Source organism: Micromys minutus (assembly GCF_963924665.1).
Source record: "Micromys minutus genome assembly, chromosome: 18".
NCBI lineage: Eukaryota > Metazoa > Chordata > Mammalia > Rodentia > Muridae > Micromys > Micromys minutus.
This window is the reverse complement of record NC_137953.1, coordinates 48195691-48218214: the sequence shown is the minus strand read 5'-3', so window position 1 is coordinate 48218214 and position 22524 is coordinate 48195691. Positions and strand designations below refer to the sequence as shown.

Sequence of the window (22524 nt, the reverse complement as noted above, 5' to 3'; positions counted from 1 at the left end):
GAATTCTTAGATTATTCCCTCTGATGTCCCCCAGACAGGACACCACTCTCCTTGCTAGAACTACGGTTTCCTAGCTTGTACAGATAGGCAGACAGGCAGGTAGACAGACAGACAGACAGTCCTTTACTCAGATGTTTCCTACACTAATATTCTATGCCAGGGTCCTATTCTGGTAAGAAGTCAGACCATAAAGTGAAGCACACACTCTATACACAAGTAACACACTCACACATATGGACGGTGACCTATCTGCTTACCATACCGACTTCTCTGAACTGGGCACTTACGTGCTCTTTTATGGCCTGAGCAGTCTGCTGTCTGGATGCAAACTAAAGTGGGGATGGGGAAAGATGAAGAGTCCAAACAAGGTGATAGAGAATGTCCTGAGGTACCTAGTGTCTCTGTAAATAAATATATAGTGCATGTATACATACACACACATGCACACCTACATATCAACAGAGACTAGAGGTTCATGCCAGAGAGAATGCGGGGATATTACCCATAATTTCTGCAGTGCTTCATAGTGTTTATCAGACAGAGGGGCAAGGAGAGCTTCTCCAAGACAGAACTACCCATTCTCTCATTCCAAAATTACACACACACACACACACACACACACACACACACACACACATCTGCATCATCCAACAAGCAAGTGTGGAGAAATATGGGTACTATAGTCAGACTGCAAATGAGTGTTGTGTGCTGCCATGGTGCACAGCCTGGGGCATCCAGAGAGACCCCATGTGGACACTTCCGCCAGCATCATTATCTACGACCCCGAGCAGAGGCTCCGTTCTCCTCGTGAGGAACATGGACCCCTGCGTTGCATTTTATTTTCCACTGGTGCTCCACATGAGCGTCATGTTTGCTCCTGACACATAAGCAGAACCGAAGGACACCCGGGGTTCTGGGGCACAGGCTTGCAGCCAGAAGGAAACATGAAGCCAAACAACCTTGGCTCTCCCTCTGGCTCTGTGGCCGTGTGCCTTGCCCCTCACGGGGGGCCTCTGCCCTCTTACTTTTGCTCACCTGTAAAATGGGCTCACCTACTCAGAGGGCGCCAGGGAAGACAGATGTCTGAATGTATGACAAGCACTTAAAGCTAAGTAGGGATTTTAATGGCTGTCACCATCTAAGGATCGGCCCTGAGGATCCTTCTTTTGTCCTGTTTTCCTCCTTTGTCATGTTCACGTCGCTCTGGTGAGCCATTCCAGAGCCCTTTCAGAACAGAGTGCAATCTGAAATATCTGCATGCCTGAGAAAGCGTGCTAGACAGTCAGTGGGGTAATGTTTTCAGAAGACGGCAATGTGATGGCACTGATGGCAATGTGACAGTGGGGCCTTACTCTTCCCACACCCACTTCCCTTCCTCATGCATCAAGTGCTATTGTCCCTTAAACACTGAGCACCAATTCGCTAGTAAGACCTCTGCAGTTTACTAAATCTAGATCCACGAACAGCCCACATTTATTTGGCCTATTTGGTTGTGTATACATTGGGTTAGTTTGAGTGAGACAGGCTCTGGCAGGCTCATATATTTAAATGCTTGGTCCTCAGTTGATGGCACTGTTCAGAAAGAATTAAGATGTGTGGCCTTGTTGGAGGAGATGTGACAGCGTGGGCTGGGCTTAGAGGTTTCAACAGCCTGTGCCGTTTCCAGGGAGGGCTCTCTGTTCTATAGTTGTTGCTTCAAGGGATGAGCTTGGCTACTGCTCTAGCAGCATGCCTGCCTACCTGATCCCATGCTACTCACTGTGATGTTCATGGACTCACTTTCTGAACCCGTGAGACCCAATAAACTTTTTTCTCTATAAGTTGCCTTGGTCATGGTGTCCTATCACTCAATAGACAACCAACTAAGACATACATGTATAGATTTCTTGGAAGGGGATCCTTCCTATTCATCCAATCCTGTAAGGGTTTTAGGAATCCCCTGAGGCCCTGAAGTGCTACTGAAATGTGTACTCTGAGGTTCCATGGCTTGGCCCTATAGTCACATTTATGTTTACAGGCTGGGAGACCACAGGCAAGATGTGCTGTCTCCATGGTCTCCTTTTTGCACTTCTGAATCAGGATGCTGGGTATGATGCTCACCAGCACACTGCCCTACTGTAATACAAACAAGCCTATGAGAGTGGGCACTGAGTCTTACCTCAAGGTCTCGTAGCACAGGGTGGTCTTCAATCCCTGGGAACAGCACCCGCATGGTATAAGTCCTGTAGTCCAGAAATGGAATCCCAGCTCCATCCAGGTCACTGGTAAGCTCATGAATATCTGTCTGCAGCTCTGCAAAGGCTGGTACAAATAGAAGCCTGTGAGGATCCTGGGATTATGACTCAGTTAGTAAGGGCTCACCTTGCAAGCATGAGTATCGAGCTTGATCCCTACAATTTACACACACACACATGCACACACACACACACACATACACACACACACGAATATATACATACATACACATACATGCATATGCGCACATTTATGTATGCATGTGTGTATGCATGTGTATGTGTATATATATACATATATATATATACACATGTTTGTGTGTGTGTGTGTGTGTGTGTGTGTGTGTGTATTATTCCTTGGACATGGTGGTATATACTTGTGATCCTAGAACTGAGACCATGGAAACAGGAGAATCCTGGTGCCTATCAGCCAGCTAACTTATACCACTTCAGAAACTCCAGGCTAGTGAAAGACCCCATTTTAAAAAAAAGTGAACAGCACCTGAAGAACAATAGCTGAGAATCCTGTGATATGCTGGATGGGTCCAGCCTAAGGGTGACTCCTCTGAGAATGTTCAGAGCCCTCACCCAGACCCAGGGGTGTGGTCTGTGGACCTGTGCATTACTGTAGGAGAAAGCTTGTCTGGGGCCTCATGTCTTTCAAACAGCAGAGGGGTGAAAAGGCTGCCCTCAGACCTGTGGTAATATTTGGATCAGAAGAAGAAGGGCTCTGGTTTGTAAACTGTGCTTGGAAGGGAAATATGGAAGGGCAGGGCACAGGGGACAAGACAGAGAAATGAACCCCTGCTTAGTGTGGAACTTTAAACTAGATTTTCTTATCAAAGTCAAGAACAATTTCTTCCAATAAAAAAGACTTTGAGCATCCAATTCTGGGTCATGTAGTTCTCAGAAACCAAACAAAAATTGGGCAGAGGAGCTGTCATCATAACCTATTTCTTCTGCACAGATATGAAGGGGATACTTTTGCCCTTCCTGCCTAAACACTATGTAATCTGGTGGCAGATTTCCATTACTTGTAGGTACTGTCTGTAAGGACAGCTCATGCCTCCAGGTTGGATAGAGTTACAAGGTCCCAGCTGGCCCCCAGGAAAATCTGGCATGCCGAACAGTCCAGAGCCGAAGCTGTCATACTTCATTCTGGGTACATTGCCTCCTGAGGCCATCCTTTGTCACCTCAGAGGTGCAGCTGTCAATCCTGCTAAACTGTGGCATTCTTCTTGCATCCCCCACATACTTCTACACGCATACATGGCATGAACATACATGTACACACACTAAGAGTATTGGCACACACTGCCAAAGAACAAGTCATGGCTGCTGTCTAACCAATATTTGTTTTAGATTTGCTTTTGTAAAACCCAAGACAAAGATAAAAGAATAGTTTGTGGGTTCAAAAGGTATTCACAGGACCAACATGACTCTAGAGACAGAAAAAAGTGACCCCAATACCCAGGGGGATACAATGACCTGTCAACATGATACAAGTGCTCTGAACTGCACACAGGGTCCTGCAGCTTGTCCTTCCTGGTGACTATGGTAGAGCTAACATGAGGTCTGTTGCTTTTCATGGGTCTTCATGCCAAGAGAGCCCCAAGGCTTGCTGGGAAACATGGGGACTAAGCAGACCTACAACCCCGCTGTTCTGTTACGTGGATGCTCCAGTTTTTGTTATGATATCCTGTTAGGACATTTGAGACAGGTGTCCTATTGCTTCTAAACACACGCCAATGCATGTGAGCAACTGTGTACATGTAAAGGGAGCCAGGGGGCCTCTTTAGTATACACTGTCGCCAAAGCCTAGCAAATGTGTATTGATGGTTGGTCTAAGTTGCTAGCTTGAGTGGATTGAGAAGCGCCTGGTGATTAGTGGGGTATAGCTCTGGGTATGTCTGTAAGTCTCGGAAACTATTAGACAGTAGTTACCAATGGATGGACTCTTCCTTTGATGGGTTTATAATAAGATGCTACTGATGGAAAGAAATTCATGTTTGGAAGGTAGGGCTTGGCTAGAAGATCACTGGGGTTGGGGGCTGTCCTTGGGACTACGTCTTGCCCTGGCCATTTTCTGTTCCTGCTCTTTGCTTTCTGACAGCCATCAGTTGAACATCCCACATGCTCCCCTACTCCATGATGGATGGACTTTCTGAAACCATGAGAGGAGAAGCCAGTACCTTTTAAATTTGGTTCTGGTGGGCTATTCGATCACAATAATATAAATGGACCAACGCGCTTGGGCATGACTGGAATAAGGAACACATATCTGTGTTTATATGAGTCTGTGGAGAGGTATACATGATCAAGAGAGGGTTGCACACATGTGACTGTGTGCCTGTATAAGATTGTGCAAGCATGTCAGTGAGGTTTCACTGTGGACATGCGTGTTTATACATCTATCTGTGTGCCACTGTATTCGAAGCTCGGGTCTGGGCTGATGTCTTCGAAGTATGGGTGTGGAGCTAGGTGTGGAGCTAGCTGGCTGACTGAACTCTCTACGAAAACACTGTCTGGGCCCAATGCCCTCATAAATATACAGCAACTGCTTGGTGTCCTGGAAAGTTCCTCTGCCACCACCCTGCAAATCCTTTGCTGTGAGATGCCTCCTTCCATCCCAGCGGCGTAACTGTCCCCAGGCAGAAGTCACAGTCTCCCGTGGGACTGCACGGGTTTCTGCCTGCTGAGCCTTCCTTCCCCGGGGAGCCTGGCACCCCTCCCTTCCATTGCTTCCTCCTGATTGGGCTGCTTTCCTGGCCAGGAGGAAAAGGAGGGATTGATGTGTCTGCAGTTCCTTTAGTCACCAAGCACCTCCACTATTCAAAGCCTCGTGCCTGCCTCGCATAAAAGAGATTCTAATCACTACACCTAATTAGAGGGAAGAGTACATTGCAGAGAAAAAAAATTAAGCAGTGTAAATATAATAAAAGGCAGTAATTAACAGTCCCACAAGGCAGATGCCAGGATGACAGCTGAAGGAATCAGAGATGGGATGGAGGCTAGACTCCATCAAGAGGCGGGAACTGCATGATCCTGAGCCCAGGTACAGAGCTGGATTAACTCTAGGTACATATTACCCACAGAGATATAGCTCAGCTCCTTCCTCCCAGGGTGGCTTACAGAAGGATGTCCTGGGGTTATATATGTCTACTTGCTAAGCTGCCTACTTGGGTTTGACACTACTGATCTCCCTTCATGGTGGCTTGTGTACATTTTTTTCAAACACAAGCTGTGAAATACACTTCCTTTGAAATCACAGATCAACCCTGTAGAATTCCCTGCCTGCTGATGGACAGGAACTGAGGGATTGCTTACATGCTCCATGTTGAGACAGCCCCCAGGTCTTCCCTAGAGGAGACCATGAACTCCCCTTTCCCCCAAGCCAGAGTTCTGAATATGGACTCTGGGTATATAAATGATTCCAGTAACATATCTAGAAGGAGAAGAAGAAAACCAAGGGTGGTTTGCTCGACAGACCTTTGGGACCCTGGCTAAGCTCAGAGACTGGCAGAAAGGTTCTGTAGTTAGAATGCCCAGCTTGCAGGGCTGTGAACAGGAGGCACACGCACATACACACCTACCCCCTCATACTCATACAAGTGCATACAGCCATACAAGCAACCTTCAGCATTGGCTGCTGTCACCTAACCTGCTGGCTTGAGAAAGAAAGACACAGACACAAATTGTACATTTACACACATAACTACCCTCCACTGCAGTGCTGCCTGTTGGCTAATGTACTTACATACACAGATATAAGGGTATACACACATGACCTTCAGTACCACCAAATGCTGCCCAGGCTGGTTGGTACAGTACAGAGGAAGATGTGTATACCTGTATATATATAGTGACTTACATGTGCTTCCATGTAACGTGCATACATAACCTCTAATACTGCCCGCTGCTGCCCCGTCTGCATGCTCTCCTATGACGAGTACGCATGTGTGCAAGCACAAACTCCAGCACCAGGAACCGGCCCCGGCATGCTCAGTACCTTCCTTGCACTCCAGGGCTACACGGGACTCAAGGTTGTCCATCTGCATCTGCAGCCTCTTCAGCGTGAGGTCACTTTCTCGGGACTTCCGCTTGTAGGCGATGAGCACAGCCACAATGAAGATGATGAGGAGGCCTCCAGCCACTGCGATGCTAACGATGGCTGGCAGGCTGAGTGGGCTGTCTGGAGCGATGTACACCACCCCAGGGGAATACTCCATGCCACCCACCCGTGCCTGTGGACACAGAGATGGGGGGAGGTAGCAGAGGAGGCTGAAGGAGAGCATGGTTGCCAGTGAGGAGCCCTTCCCACCCCCCCCCCAGAGACAGCACCGACAGAGGAAGCCACCCCTCACCTAGAAAATGTGCCCTTCCTCTCACTCAGGAGGACACTGTCCTCCTCGTGGGGAAACAGCTCACAGCTACACTGTGAGCACAGTGACAAAGCTCCAACTGGCTTCCCTGAGAATCATCTGAGCTGGGAACTAGGACACAGAAAATGGTATCACGGATGGCCTTACACCAGCTTCTTAAAGGCTGCCTCTCCCCCTCCTACACCCCCCTCAGCCAGAACAGAGGAAGCTGGCTCCTGGGGCAGGATGACAGAGACAGGTCTGGGGTGAGCCAGGGGAAGCTCACAGTGGGCAGGAAGTACTCTGGAAGTCCTTGGTAGCCTAGATACAGTGAGCCTCTCTGACCCGGCACTCCTCATGCCTGCTCCACACACGAGGGGCCCCAGGAGCCTCACCATCACTTTGTGCCTGCCGATGAGGTTGGGAGACTCGCAGAGCAGCTGCACATCAGACACTGTCACGGTGCATGGCTTCTCCCCAACCAGCACGGTGTAGTTCAGCTTCACGTTGCCTCCAGCCACCGGGGGGATCAGGTTTTTGCCCTGAACAACAGGAAAGCCACCGTCCCCAAGCCCGGGTCAGAACCCCAAATGCTGGTGGCTGCCACAGCCTGCTACCCAACATCTGATCTTATGGATGGACCAGGAAAGAGGCCACCATTAGCAAAAAGTTCAGAGTAGTATGTTCTGAATTTGGTCCCTAGTACTGCTAGGTAAGAGATAATGGGACCTTTAAGATGTGGAGCTACTTTTGTGACTTCCCCTCTGATTTCCTCTCACATGTGGTCCTGTTCGAACGTCCTCATGAGAACCAGGGCTATTATTGGGTCTTTTGTTTTCCAGAACAATGAGGCGAGTTAACTTTTTTCTTTCATAAGTATCCAGCATCAAATATTTTGTGATAAGAGCAGAAACCAGTGAGTGCAGTAGATACACTAGTGTCCTCTCATCTTCCCAGTAAGAGCAATAATTGACAACTGAGAAGCCATGGTAAGCTTATCTGGAATACCTTCAGGATGATGGGGGTGCCAGGCTTGAGCTCCAGGATTCCCGAGGGACTGAAAGCCTCAAACACAGGGTTGGGATAGTAGGTGAAGTTGGTCTTGTTGAGAATTAGCAGAGACTGGACATTGTCCAGGATGAATCCAAATTCTTCAGGCCTCTCGGTGAGATCTGACTGGTGGTCAGGACCCAGGGCAAGAGCTGGAGCCTGGCAGGTCATCTCAGTAGCATTTAGGACCTCACAGATCTGCAGGGGTGAGAGCAATGAGAAGTGAGAAGCATCTACACACACGACTCTGCTGTGTGGTTGGTGTTACATGGGGCTGATAGAGGAAGATTATGAAGGATGCAACCAGGACCATACTCTTGACTACTCACAGACCCTGTGGCTGTCTCCTAGCTCTGGCTTTGCTCAATATGAACATGGAAATGACTGGTTAATCTGTGTAGAAATGGTGGGGTGAGACTGGAACCCCATGTACTATAGAAGTTATTGGTCTTTCAGGCCTATACCCCAAAGCTGTAAACATGGTTACATCAACTCCCATATCCCATCATTCCAGGTCATGAAGGTATCCCATGACATACATCATGTATGTAGTCAAGGAAATGCCAAGGGACTCACGTTGATGTGCTCTTTCCCTCCATGCTTGGCACGAATCTGTGGGTTCTGTATGAGGTCCAGATGGGTTCCCCAGACAGCAATAGGTGTGTTCCCACTGCCCAAAGAGAAAGAAAGGAGTGTGAACAGCCGGCATGGGAGGGAGAGTGGCCATGACAACACCGGTCATCAGGCTGAGCCACAACAATAAGGATGAGAAAGCACAATTATGTTCTTGGAGACAAGGATGAGATGCTGAGTGTAGTAACAAGGAAAGGCACCTCAGCAGGCTAGAAGAGGACAGTGGTGACCAGATGTCCACATTGTCCCTTGCTGAGCTGTTTGTAACAAGTACATCTCACGGAAGCCTTGGTGACAGTGTGATCTCTTAGTTCTCTGAGGCTCTCAAACACGATCCACTGTTTCTGCCCTAGAGTCTCTTTCCCTAGCCCTTACCATTCTAAATGTTCTAAATGGTCCCCAGAAGAACTTCCAGAAGCCAAACACCAAGCACCATCTGTTTTCCATGGCAATCCTGCTAAGATTTCCTTCTTAGTGGCTTCAGTCCAGCTGAGACCCATGACCACCACGGCCCAGGACCAGACATCTTTTCTAAGAGTACAGGTGTGACAAGCTCTGAGACTCTAGTGTCCTGAGCCCTGGAGTGCTACCAGACACAGATGAGGAGGATTCAGGTGATCTAGGAGGTCAGTGTGGCCTTTCAAAGGATGCTATGCTCTGTATCTAGGAAAGAGGTGGTGGGGAGGTTGGGCAGCCCTGTGCTTGGCTGTGTCCTCCTTAAACTAGAGTGAGCAATGGCCTGGTTGCTATCAATGGAGTGTCATTGACAAACACCCTGCTGTCGAAAGCAGGGCATTGTGGGCAAGTTAGTTCAGAGTAGCTAAGATCCCTTGTTCCCTGTACTCACATAGGTTTCTATTGATCTATCTACTTTCCCATTTTTAAACTTCTCATGACTCTTCTTTCTCATTGAGTTTGTCTTGCACGCACTCATGTGCTCACATGGACACATAGACCTCCAGCTGATTCTTCCTACAGATGAGTTTCTGGTAGCTAGCCTCCAAATCCTCAGCCTTCCCAACCATTAATTCTACATTCAGTTTCAAATAAACTCATCATTGTCCCCAAACAACCGAGGCACTTAAAGATACTCAAATGCATACAGTGTGCAGAGCCAAGGTCATCCTCGGATTTCTTTAACCTAAGCAAAAATGTTGGCAGTCCAGAATGTATGTCCAACCTCCCTTGTGGCATGAGTGTGACTAGGGACACTGCTGAGTGCCAGAAAGATGATACCTTTATTTCTGTGACAATATGAAAAGAAACTAAATTCAACAAGGCCATGGATGTCACAGAGCATCATTCCCTATTGTCCTCAGTGAGACACAAAGGGCTCTGTCACCTTCCTGAATCACCAGGATCTGAGGCCAAAACCTGGTATGGCTCTGACATACTGTTTCCCCTTCATACTTTAGCTAAGGACAGCCAATGGCCTTTCTCATCTCACCAGACAGCCTGGTTCTCTTTGGTCTTCAAGTGAAGGGTGGCTAACTATTTCTGTGGTGAGCCAGAAAGCAAATATTTCAAGCTCCACAGGCCATATGGTCTCTGTCACAATTACTCAACTCTGCAGAGTCATGAGCAAGCAACTGTAGACAATACAACCAGTGAGCAGAGCCAGGTGCCAATAAAGTTTTATTTATAAAAATTTGGGCAAACAGTCAGATCTGGCCCTTGGGTCCCTGGTCTAAGTTTCACCCCCAGCTTGTCACTATGTCAGCCAGAGCAAAACACTTCTTCATTCTGTCTTCACTAATTTCTCCAGTCCTGAGCCCCTCAGGGCTGGAGTTGACTGTGGAGGGCCCTGAGCAAGGAACAACTCCGGAGTAAGGTGTTACTAAGGTCATCTGTCAGGTAAACAGCACTGACTGTGTCTGTTCCTTCCCAGTCCAAAACGTCACTGTGTCCTATATGCATCCCAGAACAACAGCTTTCCAAGGAGCTCAAGGGGCTCTCAAAGGAAGCACGGCCTCCACAGAAACGTCTCATCCTGATCATGTCCTCCGGGTTTGGGAAGGTGGCCAGAGTCAAATGCCTGCAGCTCTATCTCTGATGGGAGGTGCTCCACTCTAGAGTTCCTGTAACCTTTCTAGGAGAATTCACCTAAAGACAGCAGTGCGAGAAGATCCACAGTTTGCCCCAATAGAGACTCCCTGTCTAGGTTCTTTCTATAGCAGCATCACGTACTCCCTTCTATCTTCTGGGTCTTTTTTGCTTAGTGCATTTGTGTTGGGCAATGGCGAAGCATCGCGAAATAAGGACCAGACCCTCCCTAGGCGAGTCTGTTTTATGAAATAAACAAAGGGAAGCAGGTAACAGGGGTGATGAGGAGAGGGCTGGCGAGAGAAAAGTCTCAGTCTCCCAAGTCACCGGGGTGATAGGCTCTTGTCACCAAGCCTGGTTTCCCTTGGGGTTTTGATGTCTGCAAAAGAGAAACTGAGACCCAGATGCAGAGAGAAGTTTGTGGGAAATGTGTCCACCTACCTGACAATGCTCCATTCTGGCTCAATACGCACAATGGTGGGGTCCTCCACGTACTGAAAGACCAGGTCCTGGCGGATCCTGGCCCTGTCCACCTGTACGGTCACCTTCATGTCCAGCACTTCCTCTGATGACGTGGTGTTACAGATAATGTAGGATGGAGAACGCCTGCAAGGGAGGATAGAGCATGGGCTCCCAGGTACTAAGCCTAGCCGTGGTCCCAGGTCAACCCCTTTCTTGGTGCATCCGGTTTCTCAGAAGGAAGGGCGAGCACTGCCACAGATAGAAAGTGCACAAGCCAGGGACAAGGACCTTTTGAAAGGCTCTTCTGAGCTTGCCTTTCAAAGAGGTCTGCTCTTTGGGCAATCTTTACCCCTAACCCTTGCTCCAATTTCTACAAGGACCTTAGTACATAAGTCTGGTGAAGCTCCTTCCTCCTTGTCTCATTCCTACCCTGCAGTGAGAATCCTGTGAAGTAGGTTTGGCAGGAATTAGCAGCCCCTTGTCCCTGTGGCTCTGAGTCCTGGCTGTAACTCTTAAGTCTGCAACTGTGCTTGCTGCACTGGGCTCCAGTTCTCCCTTTGCCTGCTTATGAGTCTCAGCCTTTCTGTAGTTGCTTTGAACAAACTCATCCTCATGACTCTCAAAAGTGTCCAAGTGATGGCTTCTTGGTTAGCAGTAATGCAAGGTGCAGGCTGATCTGACTTTGAGTCTGCCATAGTTTTTAAAGAAACACCTATTTCTGGGGTCTCTGGCTTAGATCGGTTACATTTCCCAATGCATTCTTTGGATGGGCTCCCTGTGGCTTCTACTTCTGGCTAGGTAAAGTATGCATTTCTTTGGGCTGAAGAGCCCAGCAATCCCAGGCAGCTCCCAGAAGGAGAGGTTCTGGACCTGAAGGGGCTTCTGGTTCTAAGCTGGATGCCCAGTGGTACCCCATTCTCTGCAAAGGCTACTAAGATACCAGGCTGAACTGTGGACAGGAGCTCACTACCTCTTTCTCCTCCCAGGTAATGCAGAACCCTATTGCTCTTCACCAAAGGGAGGAAGGGTGCTAGCTTTTACAGGGACTCACAAAAGTCAGCACAGGTGAGGGGCAGTGCCTATCCACCTCTGTGAGACCCCACATTTCCTTCCCAGGAGCTTTACCTGTCTAGCCCCTCTCCTGGGCCCATGGGTTACCTGTGGAAGAGGCAGGGCTGGCTCCCAAACATCACCACCACATTGCTGCCTGCGTTCAAGTTGGTGCCTGTGATGGTAACCTGAGTACCCCCAGACATGGGTCCTCGGTTGGGCTTCAGATCTGTGAGTGTCAGAGTCTGTGTAGAAAAGAAGAGGACTGAGGCATGCTGGGATAGGTGGAGGCCGGGACAGGCCTTAAGTGCCTCATGGCCTACTGAGGAGCTGCCATCTAGAATCCACTCATGTGGCCTCTGCAAGGCATTTTCTATTCTTGTGCGACAAAAGCTTTCATTGCTACAAGAATTATAGTAGTCACGATAGCTTCTGTGTACTGATTTTTGTTTTGTTTTGTTTTTAGTGACAGGTTTTATCTATAGTGAGAAAGACACAGGTGTATTTATAATTACCCAGTCAATGGTTTTTTTTTTTTTTTAATTACTATTATTATCATCTATTTTATAGATGAGGTTCAGAGAGGTTCACTATGTTCTTCAAGGTCACATAGCTAAAAAGTACAGTAACTGAGCCCTGACTCCAGACCTCTCTGATCTCCAGCCACTTGGCCAACAAACATCTTCCTGGTGCCTGGAAAGGGGACCTGCTATGTCCGAAGGTCTCTCCAGAGAACCCAAAGGTCTTTCCAAAGCACCCTCAAGGGGCCAGAGCATGAGATTTGTGAGGACTGTGCCCAAGGAAGCTTCCAAGGCCTGTGGAGCCCCCTGCCCTGATGGAGGTGAGGGACAGCTGAGGTGGGGGCGGGGAGCACAGCCCTAGATTGCCAGGGATTTGGAGTTACAGTTTGTTCTTTCATTAGCATTTTAATGGAAAAAAACTTTCCCTGGTCCCAGGTGAGAAGCCTGTATCTGCATTTAAATGAAGACTTCTCTTTCCTTTCCCCAGCCACAGCTCACTAAGAGAACTCAGTACTGAAACTGAACCCACTGAGTTCGCAGGGCCAGGGTTACTCTCCTGCAGGAAGCCTCCTTTGGGGACCTGCAAACCAAACCAACTGCCATGTACCCAAATCCCAGCCTGGGGACACTGGTGGCATTGACCTGGAGACACTCGCTGACCTTGGCTCTAATGTTCCTCAGCTAGGTTTGTAATCTTTGCTTTATGGCTTGAGCATCCAGAGACAAGGGACCTTTAGTATCATGGTGTGTGACTCTGGGCAAGATACTCAACTTCTCTGGTCACACAATTGGGAACTGAGCCCAGAAATGGTTATCTCCGGGGCCTGTGACAGTTTTCTTGTTCAGCAGACTATAGTAATCCAAAGGGTGGCTTTGCCCTACTGCCATCCACAGAGAAAACAGTAGGTCTGTCAGCTGGTGTCCTGCGCCCCTGGGCTATGGGGAAGTCTGGTATGGATGCTGGGAAGGATAGCTGCTTGCCATTAGCCTCATTGCTGTAGTGGTGATGCAGAGCCTGGCTGGAAGGGGTCTGCTCCGGGTGGGAGAGGGTGTTATAGAAACATGTTTTAGACTTGTGAGAAACTATTAATTATTCAAGTCATGCTTCATAAATATTTCACGGTGGGTTTGCACGGGAAATCAAAGTCTGAATTATTTGCCAGCTTTTCACTTGGCTCCCTGAAGGAACAGACTAGAAGGGAGAGGGAGAAGGCGCATTCCCAGCAGGGAGACCTCCTGGGACAGAGCTGGTGATGGGCCAGGAGTGTTGATCTGGGCCTTTTGTAGCTGTGACATTTGGGTGACTAACCCACACATCAGAGCCTGGTTTGATTTGTGGAGAGAAACTGAGGCGAACTCAAGTTTATCCCTAAAGCAGGAGAGTTGGGAAGAGAGTAAAGCTGGTGAGAGCCCTGAATGAAAGACCACAAAATTAGGAGAGAAAGAACCATTAGCATAGAGAAGGACTGAAGACACAGACATCAGTGTGTGTGTGTGTGTGTGTGTGTGTGTGTGTGTGTGTGTGTGTCCTGAACTGTGGAGCCACCAGTGCACTGACTCACAGGTTCACAGAGGCACTAGTATCAGCAGGTAACCAGTATCAGTAGCTGATCAATATCTGTAGGTGACCAGTATCAGTAGGTCATTATAATAAAATATAATATAAATATAATAAAAACCTTGCCTCTCATATGTGGAGATTTGAGTTCCTGAGATACAGGAAACTAGGTGGAGAATTCAAGGTAACAGAGCAGGTGTGGGAAAGCCCAAAAGACACCACCCCGACGCCTGTGAAATGAGACATAATAGTCCCACAGTGGGCTCTGGGCAAAGCTTGTAAACTTCCTCCTTGTCCCAGACTTCCTCTGCCTTGGAAGTGTATGATTTTCTAATAAACTGTCCCTGTTTCTGCAGCTAATCACATCTGTCCAATTCTTGGTTCCAGGACACAGAATCTGGAAATCCCTGCAGATGCCTGCCAGTATCCCCTTAGCCTTGGCACCAGGAAGGTCTCAGCAGACCTCCGAACTCTAGACATCTCCAGAGGAGCTCAGGGAAACCTATGCCAAGACCACTCAGGAGAGGGCTTTCTAGGTGGTAGTTACAAAGTGACCTCTCCCACAAGCCACCTAGCTGAGGGCTCAAGGCCACTCAGAAGCAGGATTAGAAGCTGAGTGTCTTTTCCCTTAACCCTACAGGACTCTTGGGGACCCCTGGTTTTCATTCTCTCTGGGAAACACCTAGCCTCCAAGATTCTACCATTCTTCCTCCCTGAATATCTACTATAGAGGGTATGTGACATTAGGCCTTTCTTTAGGTTCCCTTCAGCTATGAAGGTGGCATAGTGCTTGCTTTGTAGCAGTTGTTGTTCATCATTTTCTGTGGCCTCTCTGCTCCTCCTCCTCTTCACATCTCTTTTCCCTCCTCATTCCTCTCTTTGGGATGAGGCCACAGGGTGAGTTTTATGCTAAGGAAAGTACCTGCCAGGCAAGCGTCACAAGAAGCCAGAGTCTAACCTGAATATACCCCGCCTTTCCATTGCTGCTTTGAAACTTTCTCTAAAGACCCTGATTCAAGCACAGCTTGCTCCATGGTGGACACAGGACCTTAGTTTTCTCGAGTGAGGAAACCCTGGCAAAGCTGCTAAAAGGTTGTCCATGGAGGAACAGGAAGAAGAACCAGGAGGGAGGGGGAGGGGCAAAGGAGAGAGGGTTTCTAATGTCAGCCACATGGGCTCTTTAGAATGGAAGGTGAAGGATCAAGGCCAGGAGATTTTACTCCCCCCCCCCTCCCCCGGCTGAGAGTAGGGCAGCTTTGCATGTCTGGAAGGTTCTATTGGTGAGATATTGGGGAGTGGGAGGGTGGGAGGTGGGGGGCCAGGGTGTGAATAGGGGAAATGCAAGGGGCCTGCAGGTGGGAGTAGGTACAGGACAGGTGAGGAGGGGGCCAAGAAGGTCATGAGAGGGTAGTGGGTGGGCAAGAGAAGACGGCAGGCTCCTCATAATAGGATGAGTGTAAGTAGGGACCGTGGTGGGGAGCCGGGGCAGACAGAGGAGTGAGGATGGCTCACACAGAAAATGGCACCACACTGGACGGAGACTATATGGTCTCATCATACAGTGAGAGAGATGCAAGTATCACGTCCACTGTACAAATGAAGAAACTAAGGCACAGAGAAGCTAATCCGCTCGCCTGAATTCTCCCAATTGGAAAGCGGTTGAGTTTAGGCAAAGTTCCCAGGAGGTACCATGCCCCTTGGCCACATGGAAGATGCTGGGACTCAAGGGTCAAAAGAGTTCTCCTGCAGCCATCCAAGGAGGCACAACAGCTGGATCCAGGTCTGTGCGGCATCGAGGCTATACTGTGACCCTGTTCTTACGGGGCTCCCCTGAATGTATGTGGTAGGGTGGAGGCTCCGCTCTGCAATGCTGGCCATATGGTTTGCTGTGGCCTGCACCCAGTCAGGCGTTTGGCATTCAAGGACTCACCATGAAGTAATAAAGCTGTGAGGAGCGGGCCATGAACTCAGGCCGACACACAGCCACACAGATCTCCACAAAGCCTGCGTGCTGGCTAGGCTTGGCCTCTCCCATCTCACACACGATCCTATAGGAAGAAAGGAGATACCTCATGAGCCATAGGACCTCCAGCCATGGCTTAGACACACAGCAGGGCCGAGAGACAGAAGCTGACCTGTGTGAGCTCAATAAGAGAGCACACGTATGATTATACACAGGTTTATCTGTTTGTATAGGTAAATGTACTTTTAAAGACAAATGTCAAACAGCGTCACCCTGTTCTAAATGCCAGTTTGTACCTAACTTTCTATGGTGCTTCCATTAAGCCTCTACATACATAACTCCACTTTATTCTTCCTAACAGCTTTGTAATATTACATACGTGTTTAAACCATCTGTATGTAATAATCATCCTATTGATGGGCATGTGAATATTCTCATTTTTTGGCTGTTTCAAAAAAAAAAAAAACCCAGCCAAGTGAGCCAACTTACACATACCTGAGTATCATGCATTTATTAGAATAGACTTCTCAGGAAGGAATACACTGGATTGAATGGTTTGCTCACATAGGACCCAATAATGTACCTCAAAAGGTGTACCAATTTGAACTTGTATCCATGGTCCATTGTTTTAGTTAAGACTAAACAGTCAAAATCTTTTGAAAGGTTTTTTTTTTCCAATATACTATAAAAAAGATCTTGCTTTTTGTCTGCTGATTATTACAGAGAATACACATGCTCATGTGACTTTTTTTCAATTGCCTTCCTTTGACTTCTCTACTAAAGTGCTCTCTAGTAGGCTGACCCATTGTTCTTTTGTGAAACCTGGGGACAGTCATGTTCATTTGTTGTAAATGCTCCAGTTATTTTTGTCCTGACTCTCAACTTCTTATCTGTTTTCTAACTTTGTTTTCAGTATATTCTGCTACATTAGAATTCGAAAGAATCTATCTGGGTGAATGGACTAATTTTTTACTTTTTTGTTTCTAGATTTAGTGTCCTGTAGAGTTTTTTTGTTTGTTTGTTTGTTTGTTTAGCTGGTTGATTTTAGTGCTGTTCTGGTTTTTGTTTGTTTTGTTTGTTTGTTTGTTTGTTTACTTATTTGTGGTTCTGGGGATCTCACACAAGCCCCCATCACTGAGCTATATCCCCAACACTGTCATTTCTGTGTTATGTTTCTCAACTACTGAGGAAACATAGTGTGCATGCACGTGTGTGTGTGTGTGTGTGTGTGTGTGTCTTTCTGTACAAACAGCATAATAAAATAAAAAATAAATATTTAGTGTGTGTGGGGGGGGGAAGAAAGGACTAGTTTTTCCCATATAAAATTAATTAGAAGCTGCAGTCTGCTTGGTCTCCTGTGTGCGAGTGTGATACCTTGACTGTGTGCACGTCTGCTCTCTGTATTCATTTGAGATGGTAGATGAACTATAAAGCTGTAACTGGCAGGATTCCAGCTTTACGATGCTATGAAAGGGAAGTGTAAGTCTGCGGACTCTTGTCTACAATCCTGTACTTTAAGTTTTGTCTAGGATCTTGGACTTTGAATTGTGGTCTTTTCTTGAGCTGGCCTCATGTTCTATGATACTCTCTGGGAGGCTGACTAGTGGCAGAAAGCTTCAGGCCCCTGTGAGCCAGGTACCACAGGAAGAAACAACATTGGTAGTTAGGAATATATAACGTATTTTTATTTGTGCTGTTTTCAGCCTATGAAAGGTTTGTCAGGACACAATGCCAAGAACTGAGGATGCAGTTCGGTGACAGAACGCTTGCCTAGCACTGCACACAGCCCTGGATTCAGGCAACATCATGTGCAAAGGAGATGTAACGTTGAGGAACATCTGAACACTAACCTTCTGAACTGATGAATTCTCCATTTTTTACCATTGCTTCTGAAAGTTTTTCATTATAAATAAAACTGAGATAAGCATTCTTAAGTGTAACTTTTTGTACAGTTGTTTAGGGAATTTTCTAGAAGCACTGACTAACGACTATGGAGTATATTAGCTAGAACAGTAGTTCTCAACCTGAGGGTCACAACCCCTTTGAGGTTCAAAGGATCAATTCTCAGGGGTCTCCTAAGAGCATCAGACAACAGATATTTACATTATAATACATATCAGTAGCAAAATTACAGTTATAAAATACAACAAAAATGATTTCATGGTTGTGGGTCATAACATGGGGAACTGTATTAAATGTTCATGGGAAGATTGAGAACCACCAAGCTAGACTAAAGACTGTGGCAGATGGGGTGTGATACTGGAAATTGAACAAGGGTTCAAGGGTCCTACCACTGAGTTATATCTCCAGCTTCCTTTCTCTTTCTTGATTTTGGGACAATCTCACTAAGCTACCTAGGCTGCCACTCTAGCTGAGGCAGGACTTGAATGTGAGACTCTCCTGCCTCAGCCTCCCAAGTAGCTAGAATTACAGACCTGTACTTAAAGTGCCATCTGAAAACTTTCTTTCTTTCTGATTTTCTTTTTCATACTTTTGGGAGAGGGAGGGAGCACGTGTGTGAGGCAAGCATGTGAGCCTCTGGGTGGATATACCTGGGCACTCAAGGCTAGAGAAGGGTGGAGGGACTCCCGCTCCAATTCTCTCTCCTTATCGGCTGAACTAGAAGCTCACCCCTTCAGCTAAGTGAGCTCTGTCTCTTCTCCTGGGTGCACCCGAGGCCATATGGAGCCTCCAGCTAAGACTTTAAACCCAAGTCCAACTTCCTGAAAGTTTGTCCCAGGTTTTCTCCCAGCACAAGTAAACAAACCAGTTGCATCTGGTGCTTACTTTTGGTTTTGTTTTTACTTCGATACCATCTGCCCTAGTGCAGGCTAGCATCAAACTCACCAGGGAGCTGAGAATGACCTCGAACTTCTGCCCTTCCTGAAGGCTAGGCCAGCACTCTACCCAGTGAGCTCAACGCCTGGCCTGCTGAGCACTAACTTTGAAAGGTTCTCTCCATTACTTTCATTTGCCTTTCATCACCCTTATGAGTTTTGGGCTCTTTGTGAGTTATACATTCCTCATGCTCTTTGCTCATTTTGGGATAACTGTCTTTTATTTGTAAAGCCGCTTTTTCTCTGTTAAGAAGAAGGTATCTATTAACCGTGATGGGTATAACCGTATCCTCAGCTTTCGTCCACTTTTATTTTTCTTACACTGATTTCTGCGGTATACATTTTTAAGTTGAATGTACTCAAAACCTCTAATCTTTTCTTTATGATTTATTTTTCTGCTCATGCCTAAAACACCTTCTCCTTCATGAAATCAAATGAATTCACACCCGAGTCTTCTTCTAACCTTTCCATTTCATTTTTGCGCCTCTAACTCCTTAATCTACCTGGAATTTATTTGGGTGTTTAAATGTGAACTCAGGATCTGCTATTATTCTTTTCCTGGTATTAACCAGCACCATTTGCTGAAGGCTGTCGCCTTTTCCTTGTTGATTTGAACCGTCACCTTCACCACGCACTAAATTCTTACATGGCCGGATTCTTGCCCTGAGCATCCCATCTCACTCCAAGGATCTGATATCGCAACACTCTAATCATCTGGCTTTATAATAACATTGTTGACACCTGGTCCATGGTTGGGGGATGCTAAGCTTCCCCCACACCATGCTGTATCAGCAACTGTTGCCTTTGCTTTGATTTCAGGAAATTGTAGGAGCCACAGATAGATGTTTGGGTCACCGAGTGATGGTAGCTGTGAGGGCTCCACGTCAGCGTGAAACCTTTAGCATCCCACCTGCTACCAGTGCCATGGAGATTTCCTGGCGGCCATCAGGAGGAATGGCACATGTGTCACCTATGTGGTTCTGTATCATTCTGCATAGGTGATAGTGTGGGGAGGCAGGCTGGAATACAGCTTCCACCGTGATGATGTCAAGCACTGCGTGGTTGTGTTTGCTGGGCTGGAAAGTAGTGTGTACTTATTTACCAGATGAGGCTCACCACATCTCCCCTACTAGGTGGGTTGGGGGTCAGGGTAGTCTGTTGAATGACCTTTTGCAAAGAGAAAAATTACCCAGAGAGCATGTAGGCCTGGGAATAAGGACAGGATTTCATTTTCAACCCCCACAGAGGACAGCCCAGGGCTTGCTTCCCAGGGGAAGCTCCCGGAGAGGGAGAGTTGGAGACAATAGAGAGAATTGAATTCACACTCTCCAGACGACTTTAATTTTGCTCTTTCTCACCTCTCTGTACCCCACAGTGCCAGCAGCCATGTCCCCCCCTCTTTGTTATTTCTGTCCTTGTTTACAGCCCCCTAGTATGACATCTCAGTAATCTCAGAAGGCAGAGGGTTGAGTGTGACCCCGGAGACACCCTAAAATGTGATCTGCATTTTACTCTCCACCATTTGACTCCGAGTTTGCCATTAATCCCAATGGCAGTCCCCAAAGTGCAAATCCCAAATCACATTTGAGCCTTGATATGACACCAGTGAAAATTTTATACCAGGAAACTTTATCTGATGGGAGTTGCTGTGTAGAATCACCTTCAAGGTATATGTATAAGATGTAAATGAGACAAATATTATATTAGATTTAGGCCCATCCCCAGATTATGTCATGTGTATGAAGACACTTCATGTATATTTTAAAAAATCGCCACTCCAAAATATGTCGGGTCCCAAGTATTGTGATGAAGGGTATCTCCAGCCTATGGACCATCTCTTTTCTCCCCGTTGGCTTGTCTCCATCTCCCAGGTAGCTTACTGTTAGCTTCCTCCCACTTACTGTTCTGCCGGGATGTAGCCATCCACCAAGGGGCTGCATTCTACACCAGCCACCTTGACATGTGAAGCAATGTCACGGAATTCCAGGCCCAAGTTCTCCCCTCGGATGGTGACCTTGGTACCCCCTTCCCGAGGGCCTGTCACTGGGATGATCTGCAAGGAGAAGAAGGGGTGATCTGTCAGGCCCCATGATGCAGCACTACCACCTACTTGCTGAAGAGGCCAGAGTGGGCGTGTCTCTTCATGCTTCTGTGCACAGTTCCTCCAGCAGGTCCAAAAAGTGTGTGGATAGCAGTGGGTATTATCCTTGGGTAAAAAGTCTGTGTTTCTCTGTGGCCCTGGAAGTCATGATCAACTCCCCCATCTGTCATTCTATCTCATAACCACAGAGTTACTAAATACTTCAGAGAAAATCAGGAGGGACTTCTGACACAAAATAACCCCCTTGCCCACCCAGAATCACCTGTACCAAGACCATCCACCCAGTTTCAAGACGAAATGTACAGTCTCCATGTTATTTCGTTTCTCTGAAATCCCAAGGCACCTTCTCGTGCTTCCTTCTTGACAATCTCTGTTCAGGTTCAGTTCCCCATCCTTCCTCTCAGCCCTTCCTCCTCTCTTGAACTTGAGCCTCATAAAGCAAGAGTCTCTCCAGTATCCCCTGTATGCCTTAGCAATGGCACCATGCTGTGCTGATGTCTCTTCAGAACATTTGGCATACCATTTACCTTTCTTGTTCCCTTGGCTTCTCATGGAAGTGGTTTTAATTTAGACTTTACCCTGGTATGCTGGTCAAAGCAACTGTACTTTCTTCAAGAGATATCAACATGGATGTTAAAACTCATAATTAGAATGTAGGGATTTGGCAACCAGGGCTTGGACTGTTTTGAGGTAGGGGCTGTGGACAGTGAACGTCATCTAATTTTAACTCCCCACAGTAAAGCACTCTTCTCTTCCTGGTTCTCAGAGCACTGAAAACCTAAAGTGAGGTCCCTGTGGGAGATTCTGAATGCCAGGAGTTGCATATGGGGCAGTGCTGTATAGCTGGAGGACCAAAGGTACTGGACTGGGCTATCCCTGTGCAGCTTTTCTGGGAGGCAGGGGTTGTTTACTTACCGAAGACTAGCAGCTTCCTTCCTCTTATACATCTCTTTGTTAATGCACATGCTTGTAAGTAAGCATTTACATGCTATGTGAGTTTACATGAGCATATTTCCATTACAGTGGAAAGCAGCCTTATTGGAGAAACAGGCCCATTTTTGTCCACATTATGTGGGCAGATGTGTGGAAGGCAAGGAGAGGGTGCTTAGATTCTCCCACAACGTTTGTCCAGATGGTGGGTCCCCAGTGCATCCCAAGCACCTGGCAGGGGTGCCTGCACAGAGATCCAGCCCTAGCTTGTCATCTGTAAGAGGGATTATATCTTTGAACCAGTCCAAGGTCCCCTGGAAGGCTGATGCCAGGTTGGAGGCAGTTAAGTAGCCCCACCATGGTGTGATTTGTTTAATTTGTCACCTCTTTCTTGTGATTTTCTTGGATTCAGGCCAAGGAGAAAGCAAATCTAGCTGATAGGTTTCAATCCTGCCCCAGCCCCAGGGAGGGCTTAGCTGTTAACAGCATGAGAGTAGCGGTCCCACAGAGAAGGTGCAGGATTGTGAATAGACTGGAAAGGAGAGATAGGGGTGTGGGAAAGTAGGTTGAAGGGCATTTACTATACCCCAACCCAGTACTCCAGCCTGGAAGTCACCACAGACAGCAGTGAAGTGGGCGCTTGGAGGAAATCCCAGTTTTGATATCACTGTCACCAGGAATGCTGAGGATGGAGGGTTTCAGATAAGAGGTGCTTTTCGAAGGCCACCCTCAGGTGGCTGCAGGGGTTAACTCACAGAAGCCAACACCAGTTTTGCCCAGG

General features: G+C 47.4%; 1 protein-coding gene across 1 annotated transcript in view; it reads right to left on the bottom strand.

Annotated features, from left to right (window-relative positions):
* Positions 1–22524, bottom strand: part of PLXNA4 (plexin A4) — a gene marked incomplete at both ends in the record, with an annotated part of 359522 nt that overhangs the window by 38421 nt on the left and 298577 nt on the right. Inside the window, 9 exons of the mRNA XM_080932241.1 lie at positions 2159–2301; positions 6244–6478; positions 6991–7137; positions 7604–7843; positions 8222–8315; positions 10763–10927; positions 11942–12078; positions 15843–15960; positions 20614–20765. Of these exons, the coding sequence (XP_080788367.1) occupies positions 2159–2301; positions 6244–6478; positions 6991–7137; positions 7604–7843; positions 8222–8315; positions 10763–10927; positions 11942–12078; positions 15843–15960; positions 20614–20765 (1431 nt within the window). The remainder of the gene's footprint in view (positions 1–2158; positions 2302–6243; positions 6479–6990; positions 7138–7603; positions 7844–8221; positions 8316–10762; positions 10928–11941; positions 12079–15842; positions 15961–20613; positions 20766–22524) is intronic.